The 23067-nt window shown below is 44.2% G+C and overlaps 1 protein-coding gene and 1 pseudogene across 6 annotated transcripts in view; both read left to right on the top strand.

Annotated features, from left to right (window-relative positions):
* Positions 1 to 11307: 11307 nt before the first annotated feature.
* On the top strand, positions 11308 to 11819 carry LOC112908857 (BLOC-1-related complex subunit 7 pseudogene; annotated as a pseudogene).
* An 8312-nt stretch (positions 11820 to 20131) lies between these two features.
* Positions 20132 to 23067, top strand: part of LOC112908827 (uncharacterized) — a 62836-nt gene continuing 59900 nt past the window's right edge. For 2 of the 6 annotated variants that reach the window (XM_072762539.1, XM_072762351.1), the window contains exon 1: positions 20132 to 20389. In XM_072762539.1, coding sequence (XP_072618640.1) covers positions 20357 to 20389 — 33 coding nt within the window. In that variant the 5' untranslated portion in view covers positions 20132 to 20356. The remainder of the gene's footprint in view (positions 20390 to 23067) is intronic. The other 4 variants (XM_072762489.1, XM_072762406.1, XM_072762564.1 and 1 more) reach the window with 4 other exon arrangements.

The raw sequence follows: 23067 nt of genomic DNA, 5'->3' as shown, positions 1-23067 counted from the left end.
TATAGCTCCCAGAAATAAACTTGTGTATATATGGGTTTGTCAATTTAGTTAGACAAAGGAGCCAGGAATATACAATTTAGAAAGGATAGTCTCCTCAATAAATTATGTTGGCAAAACTGGGCAATCACATGCAAAAGAATGTGGAACCCAGTCTTATAAGTGAAGATTAAGTCAAAATGAGTGAAAGATTTTAATGTAAGACCTGAAACCATACATTTCCTAGAAGAAAATGTGTGGGTAATCTCCTTGCCATTGGTGTTGGTAATGATCTTTTTGGATTTGACACCAAATATATGGTGGTAGCTACACAAGTGCAAATGTTTGTCAAAACTCAATAAATTGTATATTTAAAATTGGTACACTTTATTGTTTTTCAATTGTGCTTCAATGAAGTGAGAAAAACTAGCTTATTTTTTTAAAGATTTATTTATTTATTCATCAGAGACATAGAGAGAAGCAGGAACATAGGAGAGGGAGAAGCAGGCTCCCTGAGGGGAGCCCAATGTGGGACTCTATCTTGGATCCCAGGATCACGCCCTGAGCTGAAGGCAGACGTTCAACCACTGAGCGAGCCACCGAGGTGTCCCAAAACTAGCTTATTTGAACCATCACTAGGATCAACAACCTAGCCTTCTTGTACAGAATGGGAAACAGGTCTACCTTCCTTTTTTTTTTTTTTTAAAGATGTTATTTATTTATTCATGAGGGACACACAGAGAAGCAGAGACACAGGCAGAAGGAGAAGCAAGCTCCCTGCAGGGAGCCTGATGTGGGACTCGATCCCTGGGGATCATGACCTGAGCCCAAGGCAGACACTCAACCTTGGAGCCACCCAGGCATCCTGAGGTTTACCTTCATGTGGGAGAATGGGGAAGGGGCTTCCCCAACATCATACAAGTTACATCAGACCTGAAGCCAGAGTACAGGATGCCTGATGCCAAAGCAGGGTTTTTTCTTTTTTTTTTTTTTTTAAGACTTTATTTATTCATGAGACACACACTCAGAGAGGCAGAAACACAGGCAGAGAGAGAAGCAGGCTCCATGTAGGGAGCCCGACGCGGGACCCGATCCTGGAACTCCAGGATCAGGCCCCAGGATGGAGGCAGGTGCTTAACCCCTGAGTGACCCAAGCGTCCCAGCAAGCAGGGTTTCTTTCACACCCCTGTCTTCCATATAAAGGCAGCGTTTGACTTCCCTGAATGAACATAGGCACATCCCTCGAAAAACAGGCTCTGGTTCAGGGGCCATAGGGCAGCTGTCTACTTTCAGCTCCAGGTGACCATGGTTGCTGAACTACTAGGTGACTTGTCCAGTAGTTTGCTCTTGAGAATAAGTTCTGCCTGCCTGGGTGGGAAGGAGAGTTGTCCTCCAGGATTCTTTTACCTGGCCCTCAGGCTGGTCTCCAGTCACTCAGAGACAGAATATTGAACGTATTCAAGCATGAGGTTTAAGGGGGCACTGAAGAGTCAGAAGAGTTCAAACTTCTTAATTTCTCCAAGTTAGAATTTTTATTTTCTCTTTAATTATCAAGGGGAGAACCTCACCTTTTAGATAAGTTCTTCATTTTTTGTAAGTTCTTTGGACCATGACATCCTCAGAGGGTAAAGTGAGTATGTGAAAGAACTTATAAATGAGGCTTCCACTCACCTTTGGAAGAAGTTAATAATCGAGTGGGTAAAAAGAATTAAATACTTTTGCAGGTATCTATTGTTGTGTAAAAACATGAACACCAAACTTAAGTGGTTTCAAATAGCAAGTAAGGCAGTAATTCAATTTTGGGTTCTGAAAATTGAATGGGTTTCACTTGGGTAATTCTACTCTTCAGCGTATCAGGGGAAATCATCTGGAGATTGGGTGGTGGGTGGGTTGGTTTAGGGGGTCTGGGATGACCTCACTCACATTCCTGTGCTGCCTTATAGATGGATGGAAAGTGGAGTCAGCAGGAACTATGAACTAGAGCACTTACATACACATGGTTTCTTACATGGAAGTCCAGGGTGTATCAGGAAGCTCACAGACAAGCTGTAAACTCTTTGTATCTTGTTCTCAGAGATTAAAAAAAAAAAAATCACACCCACTAATTCTTTTAATCAACAAGTCCTCCAGTTTCAAGATAAGGTGAAATAGAGTAACTTTTCAGTGGGAGGAATCGCAGGGAATTTGCTGTCTTCCTTATTACATCATGAACATCTAGTGGGATTTCTGTGGCAACGAGGATGCCGATTTACTGGCCAAAGACCAAAATAATCCTAATATGATGCCACATATATGGCATCCACATAAATGTTAGAGATTGGGATGTTATGAGAACTTTGAACATGAGCAAGGGTTAGGAAAGCTGTTGAGTTAATAGGAAAGGGTTCTCAGAGATAACCTTGGAGGATAGGTGAGATGCCTGAGTGAAGAACGGAGGGCAGGCGTCAGTTCAGTCATACTTTCCTCTTTCTGCAGCATGCAAGATACATTTGAGCAAAGGCTTTGTTTCTGTTCTGCCCATGCTACAGCCACAGAGCTTCACACAGGGTGTCTTTTGTTCACTAAATGTCCATGAGCAAAGATAAGCAGATCTGGAAATGCACAAAATTACAGATATATAGAATATTTCAGGAAGGTGAGTAGATCTCTGAGGCTGAAAATTTCTGTGCAGGGAGAAGGTAAAAAAGGGGTGAAGCTGCAGACAGAAGGTTAACACTATGCCTTACTATTTAGAAAATAATAAAATAACATATTCATAATACTTCCAATAGTGTAGGGCAGCCCGTGTGGCTCAGTGGTTTAGCGCCACCTTCAGCCCAGGGCGTGATCCTGGAGACCCAGGATTGAGTCCCACATCAGGCTCCCTGCATGGAGCCTGCTTCTCTCTCTGCCTGTGTCTCTTCCTCTCTCTGTGTGTCTCTCGTGAATAAATAAACAAAATCTTAAAAAAAAATACTTCCAATTGTAACATAAGATGTTCGTAATACAATATTACATGTAAATGGGAAAGTTTACAATTACTATGATTTTAATCAGTGGTAAAATGTATCTACATTGAGTAGTATTTCTCCGTTGTGTGATATTCATGGACATGTGACCTGTTCTGGCCAGCCTTCCCAACCTCAGTTCATGCCAGCTTCATCCTTCTGGTTGGAGAGCCCACAAACCCAGGAACCATCTTTGATTCATTTGTTTTCACTCCCCACATCCAGTCCTACAGAACATCCTACTGGTTCTGTCTTCAGAATGTATCAGAAATGTGAATGCTTTCCATCATTGTCCCTATGACTGGCTTGGGCAGAGTCACCATCTCCATATACTTGGCTTTCCTCGTTGGTTGTCTGGTGGTTCTCCCTCTCCCTAACCTTCTTTGAAGGGTAATTTCTACCCACCAGTCAACATGAACCTGTGAAAAGACAAATCAGATAATGTCCATACTTTGGTCAAACCTTGTAATGGCTCCCATTTTATTTAGAGGAAATTCAAAATTCTTACAGAAACCTAGACAGCCTTACAGTCCTTTCTCATATGTTTTTCTCTGACCCTCCTCCTTGGACTCTGCCCCACATTTAGTTCCATGTGCACTACTAGCACTTGGCTTTGTCTGAGACATGACGCTGGCTAATTCCTGTGTTTGGATAATATAACATGCAATGCAATATATGCATGGCTTAGTCCTTCGGCTTTCTTTTTTTTCCAAATACTGCCTGTGATAATCTTGTCAGTGAGGTTCTCCATTACTACCCAGTTTATATTGCTTCCTCCTTCATTCCCTGCTCATTCCTCGAACCATCTCTCTCACTCTCTTTGCAATGTGCTATTCATTTTATATTCAATATTTTGTTATTGTCTATCTTTCTTATCTATACCAATTGTTTCTATAGAGGTAGGTTCTTCAAAAGTTTTTCTCGTGGCACCTCTCACACACCAAAAATACTGTGTGATGCTTCACCTGTGTCTGTTGAAGCAGTGAGTAAAAGTTCATCCACTTTCTCCAGTTCGTTTCTGACATTCTGACAATTTGTTCCTTTTTTTTTTTAATTTTTATTTATTTATGATAGTCACACAGAGAGAGAGCGAGAGAGAGAGAGGCAGAGACATAGGCAGAGGGAGAAGCAGGCTCCATGCACCGGGAGCCCGACGTGGGATTCGATCCCCGGTCTCCAGGATCGCGCCCTGGGCCAAAGGCAGGCACTAAACCGCTGCGCCACCCAGGGATCCCTGACAATTTGTTCCTAATCAATTCTTTCTTTTCCTTTTCAGGCTGCAACAGTGCAAAGTTAGCAGAATTGAAAAATAATCACATTTTGGAAGCAAAATACCTCAGGTTGGCAAGAAACAAAGCCCAGCCTTGTTCTCAGATTCCCTCCTCGCTCAGTTCTAGACCTCAGTGTCCTTGTCTTCCCTGTCATTTTTACCTGGTTTCTTCCAGGCATCTGGGATGTGTTTTCTTTTACCTGCTTCTCTGTCTCTGTCTCTCTTTAATTGATTAATCACTACAAATTGCTCCTACTAGCTTTAAGTAATTTTCATATTTCACATTTGTTTTTTCTGAGACAATTGCCACTCCCCATACAGATACTCACTAAACTTACAAATGAAATTATAATCACTTGCCAGCAAGGAGTTGAGGTCATATTGCCCCTAGCCTTTATCTTGTGGATAAGGCTTGTGCTCTGCACTTGTGCTCAGACTGAGACCATAGTAGCTGCTGTCCCAGCAAGAAAAGGTATTTGGTGAGTGGACCTTCATTTTAGACAGATTCTTAGAGAAGTAGAATGTTTCTTTAGAAAACTCGTAAGAAATACAATGTAGACAGACATTTCTCTCTCCCCCCATTGTTGAAACTGAACACAGAGATATATGTAGTGGTATTTTCTGACAGTTCACATAGAGTGAACATGGTGAGACAGAGTCACCCCAGCCTTCCTGTCCCAGGGTTGCTTGGCATCTCCTGTGCACCTTCTCTGTCACAGCTCTGAAGTCCTCTCCCTAAGTGAACACACACACCCTCACAGCCCTCTGTCCTGCTTATACAGTTGGTATGAGTGTGTTTAGCTCTTGGGGTTTCTGCTTAGACACCTGGCATCTGATGGCACTTACTACATATGACTTTTAAAACATCTGTGGTGGGGCGGCCTGGGTGCCTCAGCGGTTTGGCACCTGCCTTCATCCCAGGGCGTGACCCTGGAGACCCCGGATTGAGTCCCACGTCGGGCTCCCTGCATGAAGCCTGCTTCTCCCTCTGCCTCTCTCTCTGACTCCTCTCTGTGTATTCTCATGAATAAATAATAAAATTTTAAAAAAATAAAAAATAAAACATCTGTGGTGGCATGTTGTGCTGATTGGCTATAACAGTATGTTTGTGAAAACTCTCTGTGATCAGTGTAATCCTCCATATCCTTTATTATGGGCTGTGGGGAGTAGGATATATTTTATTGCACCAGTAATTTCACCTCTGCGAAATTTCTGTGATCAGTGTGAAGTAAACTATATCCCCCACTTATTTTTTAAAGAGTTTACTTATTTATTTGCAAGAGACACTGAAAGAGAAGCAGAGACATAGGCAGAGAGAGAAGCAGGCTCCGTGCAAGGCGCCCGATGTGGGATTCAATCCCGGGAACCCAGGATCATGCTCTGGGTCCAAGGCAGATGCTCAACCGCTGAGCCACCCAGGTGTCCCTATATCCCCCATTTAATGAATTAGAAATCTCTCTCTCTCAGAGAGATTGCCAGGTTTAGTGAGGAGGAATAACCAGGGATTAAAGTGTGTTGATGTCTTAATGCTACTCTAACATGTAACCAGACTTAGAAATGTTTTGATAGCCTGGGAACCTCTGCATCTGCCCCAGATCTGTTAAGATTTCTGAATTTGTCACCCCATTCAGTCATTGAGCATTGAAAACTTCATCTGTTCCAAGCCAGAAGACCTGTGGAGCAGGTATTTTCCTGTCACTGTGCCAGGAAGGAAAACTTAATCCCAAATTTAATCCCTAATTGTGCCTCCATAGAAAGAGAATGGTCTTTATTTTTCTATGGGTAACTGCTGTTCTGAAGGGCACCCAGATCCATGACCACAGCTGATCCAGGATTCAAATATTTTCTTGTTTGAAAACACTGACCAAAATTTTGTTGTTTTCCCTTTTACTCAGATTCATGATTTCTGAAAAGGGAAATTTAATTCCTACCTATATTCCTCTATAGGTAAGGTATTTTTTTCTTTCAGTACTTTTTTCTTTATCTTTGATTTTCTGTAAACTGAAAATAATACGCTGACATTTAGATTTTTTGGGCATTGATCCTGCTTAATGTTCTCTGAGCTTTCTTTCCTTCCTCTCTCCCCTCCCTTCCTCTCCTCTTCCTCTTTCTCCTGTTACCAGTACAGGATATTTGATGGTGTTGCACTTACTTACAAATTACATTGCTTTTACAGAATTCTATTTAACTGATAAAATTATTTGCTTATTTAAGGTAGGCTTCACACCCAGTGTAGAGCCCAGTGTAGGGTTTGAACTCAAGACTGAGATCAAGACTTGCTGAGATCAAGAGTCAGACACTTAATTGACTGAGCCACCCAGGCTCTCCAGTCAAATTATTTAAATATTGAAGTATTTATGCAAGATAGTTGTTTCCCCGTGCATTTTAGACCTTGTCTTAAGTTACTTTCTTGAAATATTTATTCCATACTTATTTAATTCTGTAGATCTGTCCTTTTTTTTTTTTTTTTTTTTTTTTTATGATAGTCATACAGAGAGAGAGAGAGAGAGAGAGAGAGGCAGAGACACAGGCAGAGGGAGAAGCAGGCTCCATGCACCGGGAGCCTGACGTGGGATTCGATCCCGGGTCTCCAGGATCGCGCCCTGGGCCAAAGGCAGGCGCCAAACCGCTGCGCCACCCAGGGATCCCTGTCCTTTTTTTTTTAATATTTTGTTTATTTGAGAGAGCACGAGAGAGAGAGAGAGCACAAGCAGGAGGAAGGGCAGAGGGAGAGGGAGCATCAGACTTTCCACGGAGCAGGGAGCCCAACATGGGGCTCAGTCCCAGGACCTTGAGATCATGACCTGAGCTGAAGACAGATGCTTAACCTACTGCGCTACTCAGACACCCTGTGGTTCTGTACATTTATACGCATTTTCTCAAAGCACTTTTTCCCCCATATTTTCAAATACAATACTATATCTACACAGAAACATCTATAAATTACTCATTTTACCTTAGCATTTGTATATTTTCTAAATCCATAAATATTAATTCTTTTTTTCCATTTACTAATTGCCTATTTATTTAGCAAGTAGTCAATTGTATAATCTCCACAGATTAAAAGGTAAATTTGTGATTGCCAAGAAATTCCGTATGGTTATACTTTTGCCTTGTCTTTGCTAGAGATATGTTAATCTTAAAAATAGTGGATTTCAACATTGTGGTCATATTTCTGGAAATTTTTCATATGCTGCTAGTTATAACTGCTCTAATACTCTATACCGCTCTAATAATAATAAAGGATGCTCCTTATTTTTATTTATTGTAAATAAAATTTAATTAATATATACTGTATTATTAGGTTCAGAAGTAGAATTTAGTGATTCATCAGTTGCATATAATATACAGTGCTCATTCTATCAAATGTCCTCCTTAATGCCCATCACCCAGTTACCCCATCCCCTCACCAACCTCCCCTCCAGCAAGAGGATGCCCTTTTTTTTAAAGGTTATTTATTTATTTATTTATTTATTCATGAGAGACACAGAGACAGAGACATAGGCAGAGGGAGAAGCAGGCTCCATGTGGGAAGCCTGACATGAGACTCGATCCCAGGACTCTGGGATCATGCCCTGAGTCAAAGGCAGATGCTCAACCACTGAGCCACCCGGTTATGCCAAGGCCCTCCTTAATGCCTGTCAGCCAATCACCCCATCCCTTACCCCCTCCCCTTTTGCAACCCTTTGTTTTCCAAAGTTAGGAGTCTCTCATGATTTGTCCTCCTCTCTAATTTTTCCCCACTCAGTTTCCCTCCTTTCCCTTTTACTATTCCCTCCTTTCCTTTTTACTATGTTCCTTTTACTATTTCTTATATTCTGCAAATAAGTGAAACCATATGATGATTGTCCTTCTCTGATTGACTTTTTTTTTTTTTTTAAGATTTTATTTATTCATGAGAGACACAGATATTGGCAGAGACACAGGTAGGGGGAGAAGCAGGCTTCTCTCAGTAGCCCAACTCAGGACTCGATACCCAGACCACGGACCCCGGACCCTGGGATCACAGCCTGAGCCAAAGGCAGATGCTCAAATCACTGAGCCACCCAAGCATCCTTGAATATTGTCTTTTAGTTTTGTTGATTGTTTCCTTCGCTGTGCAGAAGCTTTTTATCTTGATGAAGTCCCAGTAGTTCATTTTTGCTTTTGTTTCCCTTGTCTTCAAGATACGTCTTGCAAGAAGTTACTGTGGCCAAGTTCAAAAAGATTGCTGCCTTTAAGTCTATATTTGATGACACCAGAACATAGATGTCAAAAAAAGTTAGAACTGGGAGATGGCAACCCATTTCCTTAGGCCTTGCATTCTCCGGTTTCCAGTTCTACTCATGTGGCTGGTCCCATTCCTTTGACTTGTCTCTGAACACTAACGGCATTACAATTTTTTAATCTGGCTTCAAAAAAATGATAGAAATATAGTAATATAAAGAGACCTCAGGATGTCTGGGTGGCTCAGTGGTTGAGCATCTGCCTTTGGCTCAGGCCATAGTCCTTGGGTCCTGGGATCGAGTCCCACATTGGGCTCTCCACAGGGAGCCTGCTTCTCCTTCTGCCTATGTCTCTGCCTCTCTGTGTCTCTCATGAATAAATAAATAAAATCTTAAAAAAAAAAAAAAAGAGGGAACCCTGGGTGGCTCAGCAGTTTCGTGCCTGCCTTTGGCCTAGGGCCCGATCCTGGGGTCCCGGGATCAAGTCCTGTGTCTGGCTCCCAGCATGGAGCCTGCTTCTCCCTCTGCCTGTGTCTCTGCCTCTCTCTCTCTCAGTATGTCTATCATAAATAAATAAAAATAAATCTTTAAAAAAAAAAGAGGGAGAGAGAGAGAGACCTCAACATAATGTTCTGAAAATTGTGAGCTAATTGTTCCAAAATAAAAAAAAATTATGGTACCCTGGAGAAAAAATAAATGTTGCAGTAAGTAGAAAATAAGTTCTAATATTTGTTATTCAAAGAAGAATTTTATTTTATTTTTTAAAGATTTTATTTATTTATTCATGAGAGACACACAGAGAGAGCAAAGACACAGGCAGAGGGAGAAGCAGGCTCCATGCAGGGAGCCTGACCTGGGACTTGATCCCTGGTCTCCAGGATCATACCATGGGCTGAGCCACTGGGCTGCCCCAAAGAAGAATTTTAAAGCATTCATATGTAGATTTTCAGACAGCTACAAAAGATGAAGAGGCAATATATTAGACCACATGAATCTACCACACATCTACTCCAGGAACAATCCATGGCTAAACTCCTATCATGTATAAAATTGCCCCAATTTTCTTCCAGGAACCACTGAAATTAAAAGCAAATTCTAGAAGCCATATAATTGCATCTCTAAATACATCAGTTTAAAAGACAAAGATCCTTTTTCCCCTTATTTATAGTATCTTGCCATCCATAAACATATTAATTCTTCAGTACCACGAAGGACAAATCATTATTCAGATTTGCCTATTGATTAAATATTCAGAATATGTCATTTGAGTCAGCATCCAATTTCCTAACCATATTATCATATTTGTATCTTCTTTGATTTTGTTATATTCTACAGATACCCTTCCTCTCTTGTCTTAAAATGCCCTGTTTCATGAAAGAGGTCATTTATCATGTAGAATTCACCTCATTCTAAGTTGGCATTTGATGTGACTTTCTGTGTCCCCTAATTCCTTTAACAGATAGTCATTCTATCACATTTGGCATTCAGGTAGACTCATTCATATGTATTCATGTCTACTTCTTCCCACTTCTTTTTGCATCACATGAAAATACTATATGTTCCTATATACTTTTGTGATATTATTGTTTGATTAAGAAAAAGAAAAGTTTACCACAATGGGACACCACCTCACACCAGTGAGAATGGGGAAAATTAACAAGGCAGGAAACAACAAATGTTGGAGAGGATGTGGAGAAAAGGGAACCCTCTTATACTGTTGGTGGGAATGTGAACTGGTGCAGCCACTCTGGAAAACTGTGTGGAGGTTCCTCAAAGAGTTAAAAATTGACCTGCCCTACGACCCAGCAATTGCACTGTTGGGGATTTACCCCAAAGATTCAGATGCAATGAAACGCCGGGACACCTGCACCCCGATGTTTCTAGCAGCAATGTCCACAATAGCCAAACTGTGGAAGGAGCCTTGGTGTCCATCAAAAGATGAATGGATAAAGAAGATGTGGTTTATGTATACAATGGAATATTACTCAGCCATTAGGAACAACAAATACCCACCATTTGCTTCAACGTGGATGGAACTGGAGGGTATTATGCTGAGTGAAGTCAATCGGAGGAAGACAGTGTGTGTTCTCATTCATTTGGGGAATATAAATAATAGTGAAAGGGAATATAAGGGAAGGGAGAAGAAATGTGTGGGAAATATCAGAAAGGGAGACAGAATATAAAGACGCCTAACTCTGGGAAACGAACTAGGGGTGGTGGAAGGGGAGGAGGGTGGGGGGTGGGGGTGAGTGGGTGACGGGCACGGAGGGGGACACTTGACGGGATGAGCACTGGGTGTTATTCTGTATGTTGGTAAATTGAATACCAATAAAAAATTAATTTATTTAAAAAAAAAGGAAAAAGAAAAGTTTTACTTTTACATTCACTCATTCCTTTGATGCTCTTCATTTCCCTGTCAATCTGAGTTTTTGACTTTGTTTTTTTTTTTTTAAGATTTTGTTCATTTATTCATGAGAGAGATATATAGAGAAAGGGAGAGACACAGGTAGAGGGAGAAGCAGGTTCCCCTCAAGGAGTCCAATGCGAGACTCGACTCTGGACACCAGGATCACACCCCAAGCCGAAGGCAGACGTTCAACTGTTGAGCCACCCAGGTGTCCCTGACCTTGTTTTTCTATTCTTTAAAGAACATTTTTTTAAAGATTTTATTTATTTATTCATAGAGACGCAGAGAGAGAGAGAGAGGGGCAGAGACAGGCAGAGGGAGAAGCAAGCACCATGCAGAGAACCTGACGTGGGACTCGATCCAGGGTCTCCGGGATCACTCCCTGGGCTGCAGGCAGTGCTAAACCGCTGCGCCACCGGGGCTGCCCTTAAAGAACATTTTGGATGTTCACTGGTTGAGGTGATGGCAACTGAGATGCCAGATTTGCAAGCATGATTTGGTCAGTCCATAAAGCAGCTCCTCAAAGAGAAGGTAAACACCTATGATACAGACATGTTCACACTGACCAAAACACGTGCTGAAGGCTTCTGGAGCTGTAGACTGCTAGGAAGCTTGAAATATGGTACTACAGAAAGATGCCATCTTGCCCTCGGAAGATAGCTTAAGGAAAATGGCAGTAATAACAACACATCTTCAATACCAGCAAGAAGGGACACCTGGATGGCTCAGTGGTTGAGTGGTTGAGCATGGCTCTGCCTTTGGATTGGGTCGTGGTCCTGGGGTCCTGGGATCATGTCCCACATTGGGCTCACTGCAGGGAGCCTCTTCTCCTCTGCCTATATTTCTGCCTCTCTCACTATGTCTCTCATGAATAAATAATAAAATATTTAAAAAAATACCAGCATGAAGCTATTCAGAAGAATGTTGAGCAGTTTTCTGATCTACAGGACCAGTTGAATCATCTGATGAACTAGAGCAGCTTGTAAGAGGACAAAAGTACTTTTTAGCCTGACACTGAGAGAGAAGTATTTTAGTGCTATGGTTTTGATTTTTCCGTTTTCTTCCCCAAAAGTTAAGTTAGGAAAGATTTTTTGATGCAAGAGAGAGGCAGAGACACAGGCAGAGGGAGAAGCAGGCTCTGTGCAGGGAGCCCAATGCGGGACTCCATCCCGGGACTCCAGGATCACACCCTAGGCTTGAAGGCAGGTGATAAACTGATGAGCCACCCTGGAATCTCCTAAAAATAAACTCTTAAAAGAAAATAATGTTTGGTCATTGAAAAATAATGTACCTGTCTTACCTGTAGCTAAAGGTAGTTCTATGATGTCTGATTTTAAAAATTGATTTGAAAATTAATTTTAATTTTTAACATTTAATTATGTAAATTACTGTTTAATAGAAAATATGAAGCACATCATTGCCTAAATAACACCTTTATCCAGTATATTTATGTAACATGGATGTTATAAATGATAATTATGGTGATTTAAGTTATATTTCTTATTTCTGGTAAACAATAGAGATATTATTTTCCGTAGTAAGAGCTGTTTTTCTTTTTTTTTTTTTTTTTTACTATATTCCCATAGTAAATTTTATTTATTTATTCATGACAGACAGAGAGGCAGACACATAGGCAGAGGGAGAAGCAGGCTCCCTACAGGGAGCCTGACTTAGGACTTGATTCCAGGACCCCAGGATCACACCAGTGTTCAACCACTAAGCCACCCAGGCGTCCTGCACAGTCTGAGAGTTTTTAGTAAGTTCTTAGTGCCTTATGTAGATGGCATCTGAATGGTATGCCATTATTTTGAAATGTTGAATCTTTTCATTGTTTTCACAAATATTGACGTTAAAATCTGGCCTGGGGCTGGCCATGGGATCACACCCTGCATGGAGCCTGCTTCTCCCTTTGCCTGTCTCTCTGCCTCTCTCTCTCTCTCTCTCTCTGTCTGTCTCTCATGAATAAATAAATAAAATATTAAAATAAAATAAAATCTGGCCTAATTCAAGATCCTTAAAATTATCTGTTGTTCATGTATTGCATTTTTCAAAAGTACATATATTATGTGAGGATTTTTTGTGCCTATAGATCATGTCTGTTAGAATCCAAAACTTGGGGCAGCTGGCTGGCTCATTTGGTAGACCATGCAGCTCTTGATCTGGAGAGTTAGAGCCCCACATTGGGTGTAGTGATTACTTAAATCTTTAAAACCAAAACAAGGGGATCCCTGGGTGGCTCAGCGGTTTGGTGCCTGCCTTTGGCCCAGGGCATGATCCTGGAGTCCAGGGATCGAGTCTCACCTTGGGCTCCCGGCATGGAGCCTGCTTGTCCCTCTGCCTGTGTCTCTGCCTCTCTCTATCATAAATAAATAAATAAATAAATAAATAAATAAATAAATAAATAAATACATAAATCTTTAAAAAATAAAATAGGGCAGCCCCAGTGGCGCCACGGTTTAGCGCGCCTGCAGCCCCGGGTTTGATCCTGGGGACCCTGGATCGAGTCCCACGTCAGGCTCCCTGCATGGAGCCGGCTTCTTCCTCTGCCTATGCCTCTGCCTCTCTCTCTCTCTGTGTCTCTATGAATAAATAAATAAAATCTTAAAAAAAATAAAAATAAAAAAATAAAAAATAAAATAAAGCCAAAACAATGGTCATCTCTGGGTGGCTCAGTGGTTTGGCACCTGCCTTCCGCCCACGTTGTGATCCTGGAGTCCCAGGATTGAGTCCCGCATCGGGTTCCCTGGATGGAGCCTGCTTCTCCCTCTGCCTGTATCTGTGCCCCTCTCTCTGTGTCTCTCATGAATAAATAAATAAAATCTTTAAAAACAAAACAAAATCCCACTTTATCTAAATGTAAACAAAGCCCCACTTGAAGGATTGGTTTATGAAACTCTCAGAATCACTTTTCTTTTCCTCAAATGTAGGTTCTGGTTTTGGTAGAGCAACAGGGTCTGAGTGACACCCTGCACAGTAGAGAGCAGATGATGGGGTTAAGAGAGGAAGTAGGGGCCGAGAAGGACGTTCCTGCAATAGTCCAGGTAAACTGGTTATTGAGCAAGATGGTGGCTGTAGAAGTGAGGGAAGCGATTGGATTCTGGGTCCATTTTTAAAGAAGGGCCTAGTAGGGATACCTGGGTGGCTGGCTCAGTGGTTAAGCGTCTGCCTCCAGCTCAGGGCGTGGTCCTGGGATCGAGCCCCTCATTGGGCTCCCTGCATGAAGCCTGCTTCTCCCTCTGCCTATGTTTCTCTGTCTCTGTGTTACTTATGGATGGATAAATAAAATCTTTAAAAAAAGGGGAGGGGGCCAAGTAGACTTGGATGTTGTAGGTGAGAGAGAGAAAGGAGGAGTCAGAAAGTACCCCAGGTGTTTTGGTTCCAGCAGCTGAGGCAATGGAAGCTCTGTCAACCTGGATGGTGAAGTTGGTGAATGGTTAATTTTCTTTGGGACTTTCAGGAGTTTTGTTTGGCCCTGGTAAGAATCTGTGTTTCAGAGAATGATGAGTGAAGTCATCAAATAGCTGGGCACACAGGACTGGAAATCTGGGGAGCAGTTCAGGAGAGAGGTGTTCAAAAGTGGTGGCTCTGGGGACACCTGGGTGTCTCAGCAGTTGAGCATCTGCCTTTGGCTAAGGGTGTGATCCCGGAGTCCCGGGATCCAGTCCCACATTGGACTCCTTGTGTGGAGCCTGCTTCTTCCTTTGCCTGTGTCTCTGTCTCTCTCTCTCTCTGTCTCTCATGGATAAATAAATAAAATTTAAAAAAAATGGCTCTGGTGTGGACCAGGGTGGATCTTTTTTATCACATGAAGGAGGGGAAATTCATGTTATGCTGTTGATGCTCTTAATAGGTTAGGAAAATGGTAAAGAGGACTGAGTCTGTTGCTCAGGCACATGGCTGAGGCTGGTGGGCACACAAAGATAAAAGGCTTGTTTGGCAGGTGGCCAAGGCTTCCATGGAATGAGTGGACATGAGATGTCTATGGAGTCATGGGAGTCATTGAGACAAGAGGACGCTGAGGCCAGGCTCCTGCTTATTCACAGCTGTACAGAATTAGAATTTTGTGGTGAGATTTGGTGGGGCCTGGGCTGTTTCAGTCTTGCTGGTAGATAGGGTCTGGAGCCAAGGTTGTCCTCTGTGAGATCACTCTACTTGGCAGGAAGGTCAGCGGTGCTGGGATTTTATGTTATTTTTTAAAATTTTTATTTATTTATGATAGTCACACAAAGAGAGAGAGAGAGGCAGAGACACAGGCAGAAGGAGAAGCAGGCTCCATGCACCGGGAGCCCAACGTGGGATTCTATCCCGGGTCTCCAGGATCGTGCCCTGGGCCAAAGGCAGGCGCTAAACCGCTGAGCCACCCAAGGGATCCCGGTGCTGGAATTTTAATGAAAGCTTCTTAGAGAACGTGGATAATGGCTGCTGAGGGGAGAGCAAGTGCAGCACAGAAATAAAGAGGGGATGGGTATCTTAAAACTCACAAGTAGGTCTGGGTAGTTAATATTGCAGAAAGGTTCAGAGGAAGGCTATGAGGCCTTCAAAACAGCATTCTGGGCTTTCCCGGGCCATGGGATACATCAGAGGTCTGGGATTGTGCTGGATCATGTTTGAATTGGTCAAGCACTGTGGATGCCTTGTGCCGAGTACTTGAGTGAGTCCAGCTCTCCCTGATGAGTGGGGCAGGGGGAGATGATGGTAACTGTTAAAATGGGACTGTGGTGCCCAGAGATGTGAGATGTATGGTCCATAGAATGATGTGCCTATAGAAAGGAAGTGTTATCTGATGCTACAGGGCCTTGCTGTTGGGGACTGAAGGTAGAGTTGTGAAGCCAGGTTTGGTTGTATCTGGGAGTCATGATCTTGGGGGCCCCAAGGTTATGCCTGGCAGGAGGGTTTAGGTCCTGAAGGCCAGGTCCAGTGCTTAGGTAGCATCTGCCAACCTGCCTGTTGTTGTGAGGTCTGAGCTGAGTATCAGTGTAACCATTTTTTTTTTTTAAGATTTTATTTACTTTTTCATGAGAGACACACAGAGAGGCAGAGACAGGAGAAGCAGACTCAATCCAAGGAGCCTGATATGGGACTCAATCCTGGGACTCTGGGATCACACCCTGAGCTGAAAGCAGACGTGCCCAACTGCTGAGCCACCCAGGCGTCGCTCAGTGTAACCATTAGGAGAGCACTGGCATCAATGGGACCAAGGACTGGTATCTCCTCTGAGATGTGGATCTCTGGAAGAAGATGATTTTTTTTAAAGACTTTTATTTATTTATTCATGAGAAACACCAAAAGAGAGGCAGAGACATAGGCTAAGGGAGAAGCAGGCTTCATGCAGGGAGCCCTATGCGGGACTCAATCCCGGGATTCCAGGATCACATCCTGGGCTGAAGGCAGATGCGCCCAATCACTGAGGTGTCCCAAGAAGATGAGTTTGTATTGTATTGTGGGGTAGCCTCAGAGAGGCTACTCCTGGTTTCATCTGTCCCTATCATGACAGGTGCTATGAAATTTGAGGCCATGCTTTTATGTTTGTGGGAGGAATGGGTTTCCTGGATGAGGTTCAGAGATGCCTGTACCACAATATGAATCTGAAGAACTTTGCACTTACATCCTGAAAGGGCAAGGTACTCATACCATCCCCAGTGCCCTGATCTAGGCTTCATATCGCCCCCCTCCCCAGCCTTACTTTCCCCACGGGGTGCTCTGTTCTTCTCACATTGGCACCACAGACATTGTTTCTTTTTTTTAATATGTTTTTTTTTTTAAAGATTTTATTTATTTATTCATGAGCAACACAGAGAGAGAGACAGAGAGAGAGGCAGAGACAAGCAGGCTCCATGCAGGAAGCCCCATGTGGGACTCGATCCTGGGTCTCCAGGATCACACCCCGGGCTGCAGGTGGCGCCAAATCGCTGTGCCACCAGGGCTGCCCCACAGACAGGGTTTCATCCCCAGTTCCTGGGCCAGGTACTGTGGTTGATAGGGTTGGACTGTTTGCCCTCCCATATAGCTCCAACATCTGCCCAGAAGGCTCACAGGAAAGATTCAGCATCAGTGCTATTATAGTGAGCACGAGGACTTTACCATGCTGGCCCTGGCCCTGGCTGGTGGCTCGGTTTAGGTCTTCTGTACCTTAGGTTTTACTCCCTATTTCAGCGGACATTTCCTTGTACTGGCTTGTGCCAGGAATTACTTGTATTCTCATGGTTGCTGCTACCTGGACCATGAGCTGTATTTCAAGCCTCCCACTCAGTTCTCTTTGTAGTGTTTAGATCTCTTTTCTATGGTCTGTTGTGTGCTGACTTGTCTTGGCCCAATACTAGCTACTCATCTGGCATTTTTTCCCTCCACTGCTTGTATTGTCCACGTCCCACATATTTGCTCCACTAGCACTTGGGGAAGAAGGACGTCTGGCTGGATCCCGGGATCTAGGATCGAGTCCTGATGTGGGCATCAGGCCCCTTGCGGGGAGCCTGCTTCTCCCTCGGCCTGTGTGTCTGCCTCTCTTTGCCTCTCATGAATAAATAAATAAAATCTTAAAAAAAAAAAAAAAAAAAAGGACTTGGGGAAGAGTTCTTTCTGCATCCCTGGTTGGACGTAACCCAAGCCATGGCAGGGTGGGCTCAGGGGGCCGGCCTTTGTAGATGGCAGCTGGGGGAGTGTGATATCAGGGCTGTGTTCAGAAAACACCAGCAACATGTCTTGTTCAACCAGGGTTTTGGTGCCATTGCCAGGGGCCCACCCCATTTCTGTCTTTCCATTGTTGATATTTTGCTGACTTGTTGAAGCCCAGGGAAAATCTCCCCCTCTCTGTATTCCACATCCTACCCCTCCCTCTCACCACACCTGAGGTGCTTTGCAACATTGGCCTGCGTATGGTATGTCCTGAAGTATACACATATCCTGATATTGGCCCTGAACTCCCACTTGTTTGTTGCAATAAGATTGTCCTGGGATTTCGCACACCTCTGCATAGCCTTTTTTTTTTTTTTTTAAGATTTTATTTATTTATGAGAGACACACAGAGAGAGAGAGGCAGAGACACAGGCAGAGGGGAAGCAGGCTCCATGCAGGGAGCCCAACGTGGGACTCCATCCCGGGTCTGCAGGATCACTCCCTGGGCCATAGGCGGCGCTACACCGCTGAGCCACCCGGCTGCCCGACCTCTGCATAGCCTTAAATGTCACCAGCAGGTGGAAGAAGTTGTACATTTGCCTTGCTTCCCTGTGCCACACCCTGTCCTTGTGTTCTCCTGGTGAGGCCACTACCGTTCTGTGACCTTATGGGTCCAGTCATATACAGCAGTCTTCTGCAACCAGAAACCCACTCCCATTTCTTGAAAAGCATCCCCTGGTTACATTTCAGTTGAGTAATTCAATTGATTCTAATTCAACAAATCAGTGTAGATGCATTCCTCCAATAACATCAACACATACTATGTCAGTTTTAATCATAGATCCATAGTGAAATGAAATAGGCCAGGCAAAAGTTGGTCGAAACAGGCTTTTAATGGGATACGCTCTTGGGCGAGGTTCTGTGGTCCACCAGGAAGGGCGAGAGCAGAGGAAGTCTTGGGCAGGGGACTGCAAGTGGGCTTTTTAAGGGAGGGGTAAGGGGTTGTGAGCCTGTATGGGATGATAGGTATTAGGCATATTACTGGTGAAATCGGCCTGGTCAATAACTGCCCATGCCCTTATATGGGGTCTGGGTAAATTACAGTTCAGGTTTCCTGCATAGGTCCTGTCTCCCCCTGATGACGTGCATGGAGCCTGCTTCTCCCTCTGCCTATCTCTGCCTCTCTCTCTTTCTCTCTGTGTCTATTCTCATGAATAAATAAATAAAATCTTTTAAAAAAGCCTCTGTAGGTAGTCATCTGCCTGGTTTGAATCTCATATATCTAAACCTCCATAAAGGGAAAATTTCCCATAAATTTCATTTATGTAGGAAGCATGTATGGCTATGTTGCACTTTCTAACTTGCCCAGGGCTTTTTGCATATTAATGTCACTTCCAGTGTCTGCAGCCAGACCTACTTCATCTCTGCCACCTGGAAGGTCCCCACAGTGTCAGTCACCACCACAGTGCACTCGGGGAAGCTGACATCTGTCTTGTATTGGAGTAAAGTAGGAATAACATGAGCCCTTACAAAGTCCATGTTTCCTTCCCTCTGCCTAGTTGGCAAGGACCTCACCCAGTTTTGGCCAAGAAACCAAATGAATTTTACTGGCAGCTCGCTCAAAACTATCCTTTTCAGGCATGTTTGTCTCACATGATATACCTGTAGTGCATTTTTCCAGTTCCCAAGTCTCCAACCTGAGAATAGCCTACCACACTTTGGTTTGTACTGAAAGAAAGTCCTTATCATTTATTTTTTTTAAAGATTTTATTTATTCATTAGAGAGAAAGGGAGAGAGGGGCAGAGACACAGGCAGAGGGAGAAGCAGGCTCTATGTAGGGAGCCCAACGCGGGACTCCATCCCAGGACTCCAGGATCGTTGGCCCTGGGCCAAAGGCAGGCGCTAAACCGCTGAGCCACCCAGGGATCCCTGAAAGCCCTTATCATTTAAATCCTCTCTAAACTTGAGAGGTTCTAGTCACTATGCAGTGCTTTATAATAGGTTTGGGCCCTGCACGCATTATAATTTTTTGTCAGTATGGCAGAAAATGGCACCTCCGGATGCCTGGGCAGCTCAGTGGTTGAGCATCTGCCTTCAGATCAGGGCTTGATCCCAGGGTCCTGGGATCAAGTCCCGCATTGGGCTCCCCGCAGGAAGCCTGCTTCTCCTTCTATGTCTCTGCTTCTCTCTGTCTCTCATGAATAAATAAAAAATCAAAAGAAAGAAAGAAAGAAAGAAAGAAAGAAAGAAAGAAAAGAAAGGAAAAGAAAAGAAAAGAAAAGAAAAGAAAAGAAAAGAAAAGAAAAGAAAAGAAAAGAAAAGAAAAGAAAGAAGAAAACGCACCGTTTTGGGCAAATTTGCATTGCTGCACAGGGCCTCCTGGTAGAGATTTGTCATTGTCATTCATGGCCTGGACGCCTACGTGATGAGTCTCCAGATATCTGCATATGACCCCTTTAAAGAGCGGCAGCCAATCCTTAACCTTTGAGCAATGGCCTTCCATTTCCCAAAGCCCCTCTCCGTAAATGTTGGCCTTTTCTCCTGGGGCCAGATGGGGAACCCTCTTACTTAGACCTTGGGAATATATGGGAACTACATTTCCCAGAACGCCCTGCGTTGAAGGCAGCGTCTCTGAGCCAATGAAGGCTTAGAAAAGAGGTTTCCAATTCCCCCAAAGGGTGAGGGTGGGGCTTCCGGTTGGCTTCTTGCTGATTTCTTCACCGCGTGGGAGGTTGCAGAGGGCGAGGTCGGAGGCTAAAGGAGGCTTTGTCCCCATTGTAAGGAGGTGGGTCTAGTGTCGGGCACGTTCACTGCCTGCTACGGCCGGCCTGGAAACCTTGGTGCCGGGACTGACCGAGTCGCTCAGCTGTCATCACTTCACTCCGCCCCCCGAGTCCGATGGGGGCAGTCGCGCCCAGGGCCCAGGCGCAGGTAAACGCTGGTCCCCCGGACCCTCCCGCCCTGCCCCCAACCCAGATCCTCAAGGTCCGAGCGCAGGGCGCCTGCTCGCGTCCCTGCGGCTCCGGCCCGGGTGTCCGGGACAGGGAGGCGCCGGTGTGCGGGGACCCTGCGTGTGAGCGCGGGCGCGCTGGCGTGAGGGAGCCGGCTGCGGGGGAGCGTGAGGCGAGGTCACGCCGCGACTGGCGGCCCGAGATGTGCGGTACCTTCCGGTGAGGACTCTGAACGCCAGGAGTTTTGGCCAAAGGAGGGACAGGATCTCTGTGAGGGGTGAGGAGTGATGAGGACATTGAGGCCCTGGGAAGGTTAGTCTTTGTTCAAAGTCACACTACTGGTAAAAGGCAAAATTAAGTACTTAGGCACAGAGAGTAGAAACCAGCCTGCGATCAGCTTGCTGATCAGAGTCAGGCAGAGAAACAGTGAGTCTGTGGAATCCCACCATGGACACATTTGTTAAAGGCCTGCCTCAAAAAACGTTCTCGTGGCTGGAGAAGTGCTTGGAACTTATAGAGGGAAGTGAATAATGCCCCAGTCCCTCACTGGCCCCAACCTCTCGCCCTCATGTTCTCTGGATTGTGGTGTCCTGAGGTTTTTCGTCCCATTCCTCCCTCCTTGAGTCTGGTGGGCATGGTGAATCCCTAAGCCCAGGGTCCTAAGTCTGTGTCAACTGTTACATGCGGGCATTCCCTTTTCTAGTAACCATCGTATGCCACAGATCTCCTTTCTTTCAGGTAGGAATAAATAGCAAATGGATAGGAGTCCTGTCAAGAGCGACTGCCTGAGATGTTAGGTGTGTAATCTAGAAGTAATAAGAGTTTTCAGTCACAGGAAGGAGGTGATGTTACCAGAGTCTTAAAAGGCTTCATCTGGCTTTACAGTGGAAAACAGACTATGGGCTTGAGAGAGTAAGAACAGTCATTGTGCAGGCTACTGCTATAGTCCAGGTGAGAGTTAATGGACCAGGGTTGTTGCTTAGGAAATGGTTTTATTCTGGCTGTTTTTAAAAGGGGCAGCCTTCGGCTCAGGACATGATCCTGGGGTCCTGGGATCGAGTCCCACATTGGGCTCCCTGCATGGAGCCTGCTTCTCCTCCCTTGGCCTATGTCTCGCCTCTAACTCTGTCTCTCATGAATAAATAAATAATATCTTTTAAAAAATAAAAAAATAAAAGGGGCAGCTAGACTTTCTGATATGGACAGTGAGGGAAGGAAAGAGATAATCAGGGATGATCTCAGAGCTTTTGGTCTTAAGTAGCTGTAGGAATGGAAGTTGCATCATTGTGTTACTGGACTCTGGTCCTTGGACACAGTGACAGTAGAAACGAGGCTGGACCTACAATTTAAAAACAGACAAGGCTTTATTGGGGCAATAGCTGCAACAGAAGGGATACTTCGTCACAACAAAGGTGTCAGATTGGCTCTTCAAAATAGGGAAAGTTTTAAGGACCTAGGGCAGAGGAAGAGTGACATCCAAGCATGTAGAGGTAATGAATTACAAGGAGTTAGGTGCTCTGATAGTTGTCAGAACATGCTTCTTCATACGTTGTTTCATTTGCAATTGTCTCCACCTCTGAGCATGATTTATAGCATTGTAATAAAGTAAAGTTAACTGTTGATCACTCTCTAGCCCATCTGCACAGGCATGAGTCCGGAGTTAAGTTCAAATTGGTCTGGGTGGTCTGAGCCACCAGAGAGGCCAGAACTCTTTAGTCCAGGCAGTTGTTATTACTTGAGAGGTAGTTTGGTTTCCATCCTGGGATGTTATGCCCCTTGGGTCTTTTGCCTGAGATAGGACATCAGCTAAGAGAAGACTAAAGAAAAATGTGGGACAAAGTTTGGTGGTTAGAAGCAGGTGAGAAGTAAAGTTAGGTCTTGGGATCTAGCTGGTGGAAAATTCAAATGGGCAAGTCAGTATTCACTAAGGATATCAGGAGCTTTGTTTTGACCATTTTAAGCGTCTGAGGTGTTTCAAAAATCACTGATCGGAGGCATCAGATGAACAACTAATATATAGGGTGGGAAGTCTGGGGAGGGATTCAGGTGAGACACATCCAAAATGTGGTAACTACAGTGTGGACCAATATGAGTAAGCATTGAGGCAAACTTGAGGTTGTGGTGGCAAAGCTCTTCAAGAGCCAGGTGTAGAGAGTGGGAGCCCAGGCCTGGATCTCTTGCTTGGTTACCTGGGTTACCTTGGAGCCCTGGGTATGGGGCTTCACAAATGTAGGTAAGTGGACATGAAGTTTTGGTGTATCAGACAGGAAAATCTGGTAGGTGGCCAAAGCTTCCAGTGGGAGAGTAGCTTTGCGATGGATGCAGAGACAAGGGGTAATGGACAAAAGATGACACTTAGGACAGAGCTGGTACTTATTAGCCACTCTTTAGACTTAGCATGATATTGTGGGGACTTTGGTGGGACATGAAGTGTTTCAGCCTGGTCAGAGAAAAAATAGAATCACCTCTGAGAATCACTAGGCCTCCAATGGGCAATTAATGGGAGTGGTCTTGGAATGATGGTTGGGGGCAGAGATAATTTTTATTTGCTGAGGTGACAGCAAATGCATTAAGAAAATAGAATTGAACTATGCATATCTGAGATCCATACATGGTTCTGTGTATCTAAATCTAAAGCAAGGATCAAAGCCACAGAGT

The sequence above is a fragment of the Vulpes vulpes genome, chromosome 1 (genome assembly GCF_048418805.1).
Source record: "Vulpes vulpes isolate BD-2025 chromosome 1, VulVul3, whole genome shotgun sequence".
Lineage (NCBI taxonomy): Eukaryota > Metazoa > Chordata > Mammalia > Carnivora > Canidae > Vulpes > Vulpes vulpes.
The sequence above is the reverse complement of the archived record's forward strand: the minus strand, read 5'-3'. Positions and strand labels throughout refer to the sequence as shown.